The sequence below is a fragment of the Nymphaea colorata genome, chromosome 5 (genome assembly GCF_008831285.2).
Source record: "Nymphaea colorata isolate Beijing-Zhang1983 chromosome 5, ASM883128v2, whole genome shotgun sequence".
Lineage (NCBI taxonomy): Eukaryota > Viridiplantae > Streptophyta > Magnoliopsida > Nymphaeales > Nymphaeaceae > Nymphaea > Nymphaea colorata.
This window is the reverse complement of record NC_045142.1, coordinates 25,490,743-25,505,488: the sequence shown is the minus strand read 5'-3', so window position 1 is coordinate 25,505,488 and position 14,746 is coordinate 25,490,743. Positions and strand designations below refer to the sequence as shown.

The following is a 14,746-nucleotide window of genomic DNA, read 5'->3' as shown; positions in this document are numbered from 1 at the left end:
AAAAAGATAAACTAAGAATGCGAAAATTCATTAATTTCATGGTGACATGATATGGAGTCTTATCAGTATACAAAATCATAAAATATGGAAGGCATTAGCATGAAAATGCATGAATAATTAAGAAAAGGAAATGCCAACTCCCTCATTTACAGACCTCAGGTTGAGCCTGTGAAACAAGAAACAAAGCTCTAAAACCAGGGCCATCCAATCAAAGAAAATGTTAAGATCCATAATTAATCATAGAATTAAGCTGCCATAAGAGCAGAAGCAAGGAACATTTTTCCCTTTTTTCCCCTTTTTGCTCTCTCGTCCCTGCACTTGCAAGGGCATCAGTTATACTATCCAGCCACATGGTTGAGAAACCAATCCTAGCCAAGCAAGAAGTTGAACACATCACTCAATGATACAATGCCCTCAACACGCTTGCTACCAGCCTCAACAATGACTACCCGTCGAACCCCTAAAAACACAAACCAAAAAGAAAGTAACTTTGCAATCCTTTAAAAAAAAAAGCAGCATCCATGGCAAAATGTCCCCATAAGCAGATAATTACCTGGATGAGCTAAGCGCTCCATGACTTTATGAAGGGGGTCAGTCCGCAAACACATTTGACATCTCTGCCCGCTATAGAAGCCATATGGAGAATTCATATCCTGACCTAATTGAAGTGCCTGAAAAAAAGTCCAACATGAAATCAGTCATCGCACTGGAAGATAACTGTGACTACCAAATAATATCTCAAACAAAAATAAAACCCAGAGTAAGTGCTGCCATGTGGAACAATTGGCAGATTTTGTGTAAAATCAAATTGTTTCCTGAGGTTTGAATTTTCCATGTGTATGACAAACCATTTTCACAGTGCGACTGTAAGATTGACTCTCCAGTACCAAATTATTACTCTTTCTAAAAACCAGCCAAAAAACATGGCTAGCTAACAGACAATGTTTCTTTGACAGGTTTACAAGAATAAGTGACACATAATAGAGCCAGAAGTCCTTCAAAAAATGAAACACAACAAAACAAATGAGTGAAGTAAACAAAGTAGAACATATAAATCAGGCAGAATAACCTAATCGCCAAATCTGACAAGATGGTAATGGCTAACGACAAAAAATATAAGAACTCTTAAAGGTCGACCAGAATAAATATTTCAACAGATTCTTCCACTGAAGTATTAATCACATAGCCAAACAATTCAAATTAAGCTTCATAAAGAACCTGAAAGTAAGAAACATTAACAACAATATGCGTACACACAAATGACGTTTGAAATATTCAAACAAACAAAATCTTTCTTAAAAAGTAAAACCTCCTCCTGAAAATTAAAAGATACAGTATAGGTAAATAATATGTTTCAAAATAGCAAGAGAAAAATGCAGAACATTAAACATAATCTAGCAATACATACAAGATTAGTACAAGTACAACTGCATATCACGTGTCTGTCTGCCTTAGTCTGACTTCCAAACGAACATATCTTAGATGTAACTAAAGACAAGTAAAACTTCAACACAAAATGTAACCATAAATGAATGCAAGACTGAGTTTAACACCAAGAAGCGCCTTCAAGTAAAGACCCTGGGTCAAGTTCGAGCCATGATAATTACTACCCTGCACTTTCCACTGTGTTGTGCTTTGAGGCATGGTGGTCAGGGCTCCATTCAAAGTTCATCGACTAAGCAATGTTATCATAGCTGAAATAAATATAGCATGAACTAAGCAATGTTGCCATGCATTGGCTGTCTGCGATTACTGATTCTACCAGCTGCTACCTAACATGATACCAGCAGCAAAATATGGGACCACCAAAATAGCCCCATTTTTTACATCGAGAAAAATAAAGAAACTAAAAAGTATGCACATGGAAGGAACAGTCGTTGAAAAAAGAAACCTACATTTTGCGTTTAAATTAGTTCAGTTCAACAAAATTTCAGTGACCAATTTACCCCAAACAAAGGGCATTTAGAAACAAAGAAACAGCTTTGAAAGCCACTTATTGATTTGAATGCAAACAGGAAAACAGTAAAGTTGCAATGCACAAAATTGACCTTGAAAAGGAAAAAGGTACAGGGACCTCTTGACCTTGAAAAGCAACTGTTTGCTTGACAAAATTGTACTTCTTTGAAAATAAATCCTCTTCCAAAAAAATATCTTATAAAACCAATAAGAAATGCAATACCAAGAATATAACAGGCACAGGCTCTGCTTCATTGTATCTTCAATTTAATATGAAACAACTATAATGCTGTATTGTGCAATATATGATATAGAATTAGCAGAAGCTTCAGGCTTCCTGTTGCTTCAGTTTGAACCTGTATAACACGGGTACGCCTCCAAAGGAGGCGTACCCTGCCGGTACCGGTATGGGCCTGGGTACGGCCCCGGTACGTGTTGACCGTACCGAGTACGGTCAACGTACTGGAGGCCGTATCTGACCTTTTTCGAACACGGTCAAGTTTGACAAAGTCCAAATTTGTCTTTTTTTTAACGATTATTTCATTTTAAATTTTAAAACCATTTTAACGTTAAAAAATAACTAAAATCGTAAGGGTTTCGCTCGAAACCCTTTTCTCCTTTTCTCGTCTGACTTACCTCTCACGAGTCCGGCGACAAAGGCAGCGGCGAACACAGCGGCGACAAGCGATGGCAGAAGGTGACTGTCAAGTGTCAAGGTTTTATTTTTACACCATTTCATCGTCGGCTCCACCCCTGCCTTCACCGCTGGCAACGACAGGCAGCGATCCATCGCCGCCAGCAACGACCGGCGACGACAGGCAGAATACCCACCGCCTGTCGCCGTTGTGGTTCCCCTGTTTCGCGTCCCTTTTCATCTTTCACATGAGCCATTTTGTGTTTTTTGATGTTTTTGGGCTTTTCTTTTCTTGAATGAGTAGCTTTCCCCCGTACTTTATTGCATTGCAGATGAGTTTTTCCTTTTCTGCCGGCGATGGGAGTAGTTGCTGATGTTCTTTTTTTTTTTCCTCCACTGTCAGTGCCGTGATGTTTCAATCAGCTATTTTTCTCCTTCAGTAGGATCTTGGCTTTCCCCTAAGCTCTATCGTTCTTTTTTTTTTCTTTTTTTCCTTTTCGCAATACCAAGCAAGACTTCCGAAGACAATACTGGTTCTCTTGTAATGAGCTTTGAACACACATCAGCGTTGTGATTTGCCTGCCCAAAACCATGAGAGATAGGAACTAATTGCAGACAGTATATTATGGTCTATTAAGCATGAAATGTGTTATTTCTTACTCGACAGGTTTCATGTTTTTTCTGACATTGTGCATCCTGCTTCTGTGTTATTTCTTACTCGACAGGATAGGAACTAATTGTAAGTTAATTACTTCCATACCGTGTTTTGGACCATGATTTAAGTGTGAAAGTAAGTGTGTTATTCTGTTTGCAACTTTTTGCTATACATGTGTGAATATGTTATTTTGTTTGAAATTTTTTGATATATATATATATATATATATATGTCCGTGTGTGTACGGCCGTACCCCTGTACCCAAGTTTTTTGAAAATGGTCTGTAACCGTACCCGTACCGGCACCCGTACCCGTACCTATGTGACATAGGTTTGAACTAAGAGATGTAGAAGGAGTCTGGTCTCTGCCACCAACGACTCTTATCCATTTCTTTCACATCTTTCCAAAATTCATGGTTAAGATATGGCTTGATGAAAATGCAGCCTGCAGATGCAATTGACTTAATATAATTCACCTCAAAAGCAAATTTTTAATGAAAAAAGCTTTCCTTTATCAGAAAACAAGAAGATGGCTTTTTTTTAGGCTTCTCAGAAAAAAATGTGCTTAGTTTGCACAAGCATACATTATGAGAAACCAACCAAATATAGCACTGATACATAATAATGGTAGTGCACACAGATTGCCACTTCACAGTTTGGACAGTTTGCCAAAGGACACCTTCCTGGCCTAAAAGACATTCAACATAATGCTGCCCCTTTGTATTGTGTTTGTAAAGTCATAGTCCTTTAAAATATTGTAGCTCTTATATGACTTCTTGCTGCCATATGAATATGTGCTCCTTCTGATTGGCAGAATCAATAATTTTTTTTAAAAATTACAGAAAGAAAGATTGGATTATATTTTAAACTTTCAATATTACAAGTCGACAGCATACATAACAAGGTATGTCTATCCTGAAGCATCTTGAAGTTGTTACAAAAAGGATTAGTTATCATAAAAAATGGAATGGTACTTTTACTAAATTTATCAGAGGTAGATCAACAAAGATCTTACTTTGTATTTTCTTAGATAAGCATGAATTCATGATGTTTCTCCTTTTTTTTTTTCTAATATTTGATCTATGAAACAGATAAACATGCATAGCCGTGAAACATTTCAGAATGACAGGAAGGGTCATTTTACTCACAGTTTTATACCAGATGGTACTAGGACAAGAAGATACCGAAAATGTACACTAAAAATTTTAGAATGAAATCTTTTGAGAAGCAAGAATCAGACAGCAGCAGTAGTTTGGTTTGAACTGTAGACACATGTCCCAGCAGTGGAGTACAATTAAAAATTTTTGGTCAGCTTATCATGAGATAAGCAGAAGAAACAACAAACTAGCAGGAGCAAGGAAACAAATGGGCTAACACTTAAAAAAAAAAAAAAGGATAACAACGGATTAGAAGCTAACAGTTGACTTAGATAATTAAAGGACCTAGTCGTGAATTTTATGTCTTATACTCTGTTTTTGGTACTGGGTAATTGCCAAAATTGATAGAAATAATGCAAAACTTTAGAAGACAAAAGTTGATTTAGGCAACCAAAGGATCTAATCATGAGTACCACTGCTTATCATATACAATACTGCTGGTACCAGGTATTGCAGATTCTAACAGCAAATTTTGTTCAGATCAAAAGTTCACACAATAAACTCAATGCTCCAATGAAAGAAAATGACAATGCTGGTATCCTTAATTTCAGAAAAAAATAAAAAGCCTAAAATGTTAACTCAATCATGCAGATAAACTTGTATACATTTTTCAATGCAACCATGGGAATGTGGCAATCCAGTTACATAACCAAAGAAAATGACAATGCTGGTATCCTTCATTTCAAAAAAAAATAAAAAGCCTAAAATGTTAACTCAATCATGCAGATAAACTTGTATACATTTTTCAATGCAGCCATGGGAATGTGGCAATCCAGTTACATAACCGCAGAACGATCTATAAATATAACACCTCATCAGAAGAATGACAAATTAATGGAAGCATAAGCAAATTAGCAAGCAGATAGCAGTTACCTGATGAATACTCATTTCATCAAGATGAATTTGCACGTAAGCTCTGTCTTTTGCCAAAGCTGTGATATCACTGAGAAGAGAAAAGGCAAGTAACTCTTATGTCAAAAGCTACATATATATAAGGTATTTGTGTATGGACGAACTAGGACTTTTCGATTTTCATAGTTCCAGTAACATATGTTTGCAGGTGAAACAAGGATTGCACAGAGGACCAAAGATTGACTTACCTTCTAGAGTATATATCAACAAGAGAATTGTTATCGTCAACTATTGGTATTGAACTAACTTCAGCTGCAAAGAAGAAAAGATAATGAACATATCCTTTTAGAATCATGAACTAGCAAAAGCCGAGAGAGAAAAAAGATACTTTAATAAAATTTAAACCCAAACCACCTCCCCAAAACCTTTTTACAATTTTCAATAAACTAGTATCAGCCCCATCCCCCCCTAAAATTTTCTTTTGCACACGAAGAGAGGACTAAGCAACATCTTAGTATCAGCCCATGCAGAAGTTCCCAATATATCACATAGAAATCAATGTTGATTAGAAACCTTGTAACTTTGAGCATTTAACAGCTGAAATCTTTATATAAGTGCATTGATATTGATAACAGTAAGAATACTACCTTGGAGTAACAGAGAGAGTGCTGAACTTAGTGATGCGCTTGGCTTTAGTGTAGCTAAATGATGTTCATGTGATCCATCAATAGTTGGAGCCCATGTGCCGAATCCCAAGGTGCAAATAGGTTGCTGTAAAATTGGCAGTGAACTAGATGAATGTCGGAAGTGCCTGCATATACCTGGAATTTTTTCAATGGTAAATGTTGACCATAGTTTTAATGCTTATTAAGATTGGAAAAGATTATGAAGTTCACATTTTAGAATTCCAGAAAGGGATGCAATATGTAGTATCTGTGGAAAAGATCCATCTTGCGAGGAAGAATGAACGATAGGAATTGTAGCTACTTTCTTCTGTAAAATTTTTAAAGCCACATCCTTCAAGGAATCACAAGGACCAGCCTGCACATGTTCAACCATGCTTAAACGGTCATGGCACATACATAAGCTGTAATTTCAAAGTGAACAAATTCAGCAAAGATAATGTTGAAAACATTGTACAAATATGTAATATAAAAGGATATTTGCCTCAATTCAAGTTGCATGGAAAATTGTTCAAAGTTCAAACCTAAGCACTATACACTAAGAAGTTCATTAGCAGTGTAGCATAATTAAATAAAATAAATAAGTTTTTTAACATCCAATACAACTTCATAAAAAGTTTTAACCCTTTAACATCAAGTGCCACTTCTTCAAAAAAATCGACGAATAATTTCAACACATAATATGATCATCACGACATCATCTCATCTGAAACCCTATAAACCTTTTATCCACTAAATTTTCTTATAGTTAGATGTGTAAAAATCTACTCTATTATGCAGAAAATTGAGTATTTATCAACAATGCAAGAAAGAGAAAAGGCTTAACCAACCTTTCTTGTGCAATGAAGCTTCTAATTTGGCTTGACAAACTATAGTTTATTAATTTACAATTTACAGCAGATGGCTGTACACATGAATTTCAGAAGAGTCAAACAGAGGCTATACAAGATGCATGATCCCAAGGAAGTATCAGTAGTACTTTCATTTGGGCGAGACAGCATAAACAAGATATGCCTAGCACCAAGAGAATATTTCCAAGGGTAAAAGTGTAAAATAAGTAACCAAAACAATCATGTACTTGAATTTGAAACAAAATACCACATATACAAGCTACAAGATTAGGAAATGCAATAATTGATCGTGCAACATAAGATACAGACAATGATACATTCACTTTCCCAATAATAAGGAAAGGTTCTCATAGAAGCAAGGCTTCAAAGAGAAATAAGTGGTAAACTCTCACATGAACAAGTGGTCTTCGAACTGTTTGTCTATGGAGATGCATCTTCTCTTCCTTCCAAGCAGAAATTGTATGAGTTTCCAACTCTTCCTCTGTTAGTATAGACCCATGATTTCCAAGCTGTGCACAAACAAAATATTAAAGAGAATACCAAAAATTTAGAAATTCAAGTAACCGAGCACTCTGAAGGTTAGAGATTTCAATGCACCCATCACAAGTATGCAAGATGCAATTCGTAATTCTTTTTTTTTTGGGTAACCGGTGAGTGAAAAAGAGGGCCTTACTAAAAAGTAAGAAACAACTCCAAACCAAAGAGGAAAGAAAAGGATCAATCAATATCCAGAACAAACAATGTAAAGCAAATCTTAAACCAATAGCAATCAGACATGAACTTTTAGCAAATATGGCATTCTCCTTGAACATGAAAACCAGCTAATATTGCAAAACCTTATAGCTTACCATGTCCTTTTTCAATATATTTGTGTTCTTTCCAGCCATTCACATGTTAGAAAAGCCAGCATCTCATACTCCAGAAAGATTTAAGAGCATGCTAACCTCACAATTCCAGCCAAGGACAAGTGCACATTGGCAACGGGAACACCGTGCTATCACTGGATAAACAAACATACTTCTTGGTTTTGCCTGTGGCACATTCATCACCTAGAACTGTGTGTAATCTGCAGTTGCAGGCACGTATAATCTTCCCCTTTTTTACTCAGTCCTACCAGCATCTAAGCCTGTTTCTAGACATGAAGGGCTTCCACAGTAGGCCTCCAACTTGATGCATCTCAAGGATCTATCACTTGATTGACCTTATAGGTATGAGAATAAAAACAATGTTTTTAAATGTAATTAAAAAATAATAACTTGTAGAAAAAACAAAAACAAAAGAAAAAATCTTGATTTTGTCAATCCTTCCCAAGGAATAACTTCTCAGTCAAACTCGCATATCATGCCAGATACTATGGAATGCTACCAGCTTAGAAACTGACCAAGAAAATCAATGTCCTATTGCCAGATCTAAGCCAGCTAAAGGGTTACTAACTCCACATACCAACACACCAATCAGTTATGAAACCACGCACCTTCAAAGCATTTTCATATAGAAATAAGTAACTAATTCCAGCAATTGAAAGCAACTTTTTACAGTGAAAGGACAAAACACTGCCATCAGATAATAGAAGATTCAACCAAGGAGAATGTCTAAGGTACAAATGCATGTTACCTCTCTTAAAATCAAAATGAAGTCTAATGGGCTCAGCATCCCAACAAACTGACCTCTATAGGAGTCCCAGAGAGGAGCTCCTGGAATTCCCTGCAATGCATTAGACACTTGCTCAGATAGCAGAGAGAGAAACTCAACAGCAAAGCTTCAAGGATTATGTAATAAAACCTAAAACAAGACCTTGCATAAGACAGCTAAACGTGCTATGAATATCTAAGATACCTGACTATTACCGAAACCAGCATAACTTGTTTACTAGTAACTTGATTAAAACAGGCCCTGTTTCCTTCACTGTTGACACCTCTACCTCAACTAATACCTTACATTTGCATTTCACAAATCCCAAATCTAGATTATTTTGAACAGAAATTTGACCCCCAAAGGAAGAAAGGGGAAAAAGAAAGCCTCATCAAAGTGACACACTACATGCCCCATCATTCACTAAACCAATTGACTCTGTTTCTTTTATCTGTTCTGCTTTCTTCCTCGTATTTTCTTTTCACAAGAGTCAACCAAGAGACAGACCCTTTGCAGTGCGAAAGTGGCTTGGGGTTAAAGCTCAAGTTGCAGCTATAGGAACTCCTTGGAAGCTCTCGTATTTTCATGTGCCCTCAGCGCTTTATGTAACAACATGGTCCACTCCCACACTGGGCTCAAGCTTCTAGTTTGGTGGATCTTAGTCTGCTCCTAGTAGCTTCAGTTCTAGCCTTAAAAGGGCTATAAACCAAAAGAACAAAACATAAAGCCAAGCATCTCGTATACCCCCGAAATTTTTCACGCATCTTCAGCATGGGAATAAACTCCCCAAACAGGGGCTATTACAATCCAACACCTTTAAAGCACAAGCTTCTACACATGTGAGACCTCAAGAGTGTTGAACTATGTTTTTATACCAACTATAACAACCTTCCATACTCCCATGCTGGGCCCAGGCTTCTAGTTTGCCAGATTTCAATCCACCCCCTAGCAGCTTCGATTCTATTCTTAAAAAGGTTAATCAAATATAGAGCCAAATGTTTATAAACCCTTGAAGATTCCTATGCATCTCCAATGTGGGACTAAACTGCCCATGCATGAGCAATTACAGTTTAGCTGTAGATCAGTAATTTATATGCCACAATACAAATCAACAATTACTATATAGTATGCTGTATGCATGACAATATGAAAGAATGTTTTATTTTTCTTTCCATTTGCTTCTGTCCCTTTGACCTTATATATTTCTCTTAAAACTCTTATCAGTTATGGCTACATGTATATCTGTTTCATAGTCTAGATATTAAAGAAAAAATGAAGAAACAGTAATAGGATGGATAATAATACTTGGAGCAGCTATCGATCTAAAACACCATAGGCACTACAGAAAGAAATACATGGTATGCACTACAGATCCAAAAAAGAAACATCCGCTCAAGCACTAGATCATATACCTGCTCATAAAGGATATGAAATGCCTGTTTCACGGGGAGGTTAACATCCAAAGCTATCACCTGAAAGGAATATTGCATTTTCAGAAACATAAATAAAAACTTTGCAATGCAATGGAATGCCACATAAAACCCAAATAGATAGGTGAATTGTCCAAACCTTGCCTGACTCAGGCAGCAACTCATATGCAGTATGGGTAGATAGGAACACAGATATTCTATGGCGTGACGCAGTTATTTCATCCTCTGTTATCCTTGGCATTGTTTCCTGCAACGTGCCACCTTATAAAGTAAGCTGTTCGATATAGCAGGAGTAGCATTTTCTGAATGAAATATAGCCAAAAACAATCGTGAAGATGGTCAATACAGCTCACTCCATAAATTTCAAACTTAAAAAATACAATGTTTGCTTGGGTTTATGTAGCTATTATAAGCGGAGAAGTTACTTGAAAGTTGAAACAATAAGATGTATCAAACTTCAGAAGAATTTCCTACAAGAAAAGCAAACTAATTCACACAATTAACAGCAGAGTAGACTTAAAATGGAAATTCAAACAAGTGAGGGAAATGGATAAGCAGAAATAAATGCTCAGAAAGAAGACTGGAATATAATAAACATAGACAAACTCAGAGATCAGTAGGATAAACATGAATAGATGTTATTTTATAGATGCTGTTTTGTAGATGAGACGCTTTCAGGAAGAAAAAACACATCTATAACTGGAGCAAAGGAAAAAGAGAGGGATCAGAGTGCAATAAAAAAAGAGTGAGGATGCATTACTGGAAATTTCAAAAACAAGAAATAAAAGTTGAACAAACTTACCACATGATCAAAATTTTCATTGTCTACTTCCATGTTTGTTCTGGACCCAGGTGTATCTGGACCTGAGAATGTATTAACCGACGGCTCTGGCTCCCTTGTAATCATGATAGTGTTCACTATTCCATAGTCCCCACTGATGCATGGTTCATTTTCATCATGACGCCATTGCCCATCAACATAAAATTTGTACTGAAATTAAGAAAATGTAAGACATGCGGACCATCAAAGATGTAGGATACAAGACAATCAAATTACCTAGGTCAAAAGGTGGGGAGAACGGCTTTAAATGATGAAGCTAAATGGCATGTGTTCAAAATCAACATACAAAGTGTTTGAAAGGGAGAAATTATAAAACTTTTTAGATCTCCTAAACCAACCATTCTACTAGCTCCTACAGAGGGGGTTGTAAAATTATAGTATCCTAGTATAAATGCAGGGCTAGTTGAAACCCCTGAAACAGGAAGGTGAGGATAAATTCCAAGTTTGCAACAGAACGTTGATATACATGTCCATAGGAGATTAAACAGCACTGGAGGCACTCCTCGTTCTTGTAAAGCAACAAGAAGACATGACATAATTTGACCAATCAGAGCCCCATACTAACCTGATGATAGCCGGGAAGGACACTGCAAACAACCTGAAAAACTGTAGGGCACCCCTCCATCGGAGACATCAATATATGGTCAGACCACCTAATGAAGAACAGACGAGGCAAATACAAAGCGCATCAGTGGAAAAAGATAATAGTACCCTAAATATGGTATCTTTCTCACAAACAAGTTCCTCCCAGAAGATAAATTCATAGTACAGCGTGATGTTTTTCATTCAATATCTGAAAATGGCCACGAAAAGAGGACGCTGGGAAGATGAACTCATAGGAAACCAAGTAATCAGAACGAGAAGACATAAAAGGCGGCCTGCAGATCAGAATTTGCAGCCGACTTGACTCACACTCGAGCAACGAAGTCGACAAGTATATCGTTATGAAAGCACGACTAGAAACACGCGATAATAGGATCGAACATGTCGTATGATTCATGTCCGCACAGTTCAAAAGAAGATGATAATGGTAATGGAAGCAGTAATAAATACATATGTATGTGTGTGCTCAATCCAGAACGTTGCAGCCTGGATAAAATCATAGGAACACGAAAGAAGAACAAATTCTGTACGAAAGAAAGACAATCAGATAACCAATAGAGAAAAGAAAGCTCGCCTCGTGAAAGAACCCGTGAGGTAGACTCGCCTGCCACCGTACCGCCACACAAACCGCATAGGAACCGACGACACGGTTCCCACTCCACTGGTTTCAGGCATTGAATCCGCCATCCCGGAGGAGAACATCTTTTCAGACCTCAGAAAAAATTGCATGTAGCTTCTACTTGAACCAGAAGATTCGAAAACTGGACCAAGCCCCGCACTTCAATACACTTATCTGAGAAGGAGAATCGTGAAAATTGAATTCAGCGATGCTCGAAGAACCACGTCAAAATCGATCACCCTCCTGTGAGAATACGAGCCCGCCCATGGAAGAAACAACAATTTGAATCGCCACGGCCGATAGGAATCTCTCCACATTATAGCAGAGGTTTCCCTCACCGGTTCCCCATTCTCTTCAAAACCACGAAGACCCCTGGAACTCAATCGATCAGCGCCAACTTCGCATCAACCGAATCCAGTACATCCAATCGCCAACTCGAACTCTTCAATTCCCTGAAACCAACGCAGAAAACCACAATTCAGAGAACGAACTACCAGCATCAGATTCCATAACTCGTTCCCACGAGAATTCTCACCCAAAACCGCCATCAATCAACGAAACAACCCCCTGTGGCACCATCAAATCCATAAGCAACGGAACAAACATATACCCAACAAATGACCCAACAAACAGACCAAAATCAACCCCGGTAATCCCAAATTCCGACTCCAAAAGATAACCAAATCATTCCAAAACCGAAAAAATGGATACCATCGATCCTCTCGAAATGGGCGAACCAAAAATGACTACGGAAAACAACAAGAACAAACGCATAAATCTCTCTAAATATCCGCCGCCTACCAATCGCTGGCGTCGGTCCTCCGCCGTTCCTGGATCGAAATCTCGTCGACCCCCTTAACAGAAACCCTCGCCCTCTCCTGAGAGGGACGGAAAAGAACGCGACGGAAAAGGAATTTTTAATTTATTTAATAATTTACTAATAATAACAAAAAAGAATTTAAAGAGAAACCCAGAAGAGCAGAGATAGCAAATAAATATATATATATAGTTTTGTTTATTTATTAGCAAATATATATGTGCATAGAGAGAGACGGAGGTGAGAGAAATTCTGCGGAAATTTTTTCGTTAATAAAAAAAAGACGAATAAATAGGGTTCGACGGGAAAAAGCAACGGGCTGTGGGCCGCTTGAACGGCCCTTGGACGACCCGAATTGCAGTTCAAATCCATGTCCAAATCCAAAAAGGTCCACAGGCCCGATACTGTCTCTGTAATTCCGTTCGTATTGCAATTCGTATTGGATCACAGTTTAATTTGGATCTGGATTCTTCGATCTGAAAAATATAAAGTGATCATATCTTATCCGACCAAAGGATCTAAGGAGGCACGGGTCTGAGATCCGAACCCGTATCACCATTCTTCCTCAAATCCACTTTTTTTTTTTACGTGCAATGCCGATTTGAGATATGAGCTGGATCTTACGTGGCACCTATGTTGGGTCTGAGATCCGATTTGAGATGCGCGTTGGATCTTACGTGGCATCTATCTTTGGTCAGCATCGTATCTGAGATCCAAACTGACAAACATTGGGTTATGGTCGTATAATAATATGTCTGGGCATGAACCAAAATTTCCCTTTGCTCTTAGATTTTTACTAAACAATAATTGATGTAAAATTATAGTTCATTGCTTTAGCAAATGAAAATGAAATGATAATTAATATACCATCCATCAATCTTCAAAATATTGTCAAAAAATCAAAACATGTTTAATATTTGGTTTAAAGAATGCACCCGCTAAAACGAGGAAGTAGATCAAATTGGTATGCTGAAGTTGAAATATTGTTAGATTAATATTTAAAAAACATATGCAAATAATTGGAATAAAAAATGCAGCTGGTTGGAACTTGGAATGAGCGCATGTAGGAAGGTAGGTATTAAATTTGATTTATTTGGGTTCTATGCTCCTGAGTCTTAAGTCAATGGAGCACGGCATTTAAGTTGAAGGATGCACGGATGTCGCTCAAGACCTTCGAGGCAAGAGAAATCGAAAGACCTCTGAGCCCCAGATTAATAGGGATAAATCTCTCTCTCACCCATAATAACTACAATAATATTTTATAAATAACTAAAATCTGAACAACACAAATGATAAATTGATGCAAATTTTTAAAGTTACCAAAATAAAGAAACACCATGAAATTCAATCGTATAAATAAATTTGTAATGTTTAAAACAGTAAATGGTTTTGTTTATTTGTTGTGCCTAAATTCAATGTTTGTTTTTCAGAGACGTAAACGGCATATCCGGGTCAGACAAGCCGTCTCATCACGCGGTTGCTATCACAAGCACGTCTTAACAGCGCGTTTGATACTTTGATTTGTCGCGGAGTTATGGCAAACAGTGGACGCACAGACATTGGGCAGGGAACGAGCGGAACGTGCGTGCCGAAACCGATCCCTCAATCTGAACCACACAAACACAAACATCATCAACAAGCGCTCTTGTGTCCTGTTTGTTTGGAACGCCCAATTAGGCAATAACGAAAGAACAGAACGTTCAAGTCGCATGCGTTCAATCCGCTTAAAAGTCAACAAGGACGTCAAATTCAGCAGACTCTTGATAGATATGCTTCATATAGTATTCGATTTATCCGTTCACTTATTTGGATTCGAATAAGAATGAGAAAAAATTTATGTCACGTCTATTTGACTTTTAAATTCACACTAAAATGCACTATGATATGTTAATACCATATTTTCAAAATGTATGGATGTTAAATATAGAAAATTTTAATTGGTCGTATTAATGTGTATTGTCAAGTAAAAAAATGAATGCAATATCAATTTATAATATGTTTGAATATCACTTATTGA

The 14,746-nt window shown here is 37.3% G+C and overlaps 1 protein-coding gene across 3 annotated transcripts; it reads right to left on the bottom strand.

Annotated features, from left to right (window-relative positions):
• Window positions 1-7: 7 nt before the first annotated feature.
• LOC116254292 (sucrose nonfermenting 4-like protein) lies at window positions 8-12,971 on the bottom strand. 3 transcript variants are annotated; one of them, XM_031629588.2, is made up of 15 exons: window positions 12,714-12,971; window positions 12,448-12,479; window positions 11,868-12,364; window positions 11,256-11,343; window positions 10,652-10,840; window positions 9,989-10,096; window positions 9,832-9,891; window positions 8,402-8,491; window positions 7,180-7,296; window positions 6,150-6,294; window positions 5,901-6,074; window positions 5,502-5,565; window positions 5,275-5,344; window positions 554-671; window positions 8-460 (listed from the first exon to the last, which is right to left on the bottom strand). In XM_031629588.2, the coding sequence occupies exons 3-15, from the start codon at window positions 12,020-12,022 to the stop codon at window positions 369-371; spliced, it is 1,470 nt and encodes a 489-aa protein (XP_031485448.1). In that variant the 5' UTR covers window positions 12,023-12,364; window positions 12,448-12,479; window positions 12,714-12,971; the 3' UTR covers window positions 8-368. The 3 variants fall into 3 exon arrangements, with proteins under 3 accessions (XP_031485448.1, XP_031485446.1, XP_031485447.1); XM_031629586.2 differs by lacking the exon at window positions 12,448-12,479; XM_031629587.2 differs by lacking the exon at window positions 12,714-12,971 and having other exon boundaries at window positions 12,448-12,694.
• Between the last annotated feature and the right edge of the window lie 1,775 nt (window positions 12,972-14,746).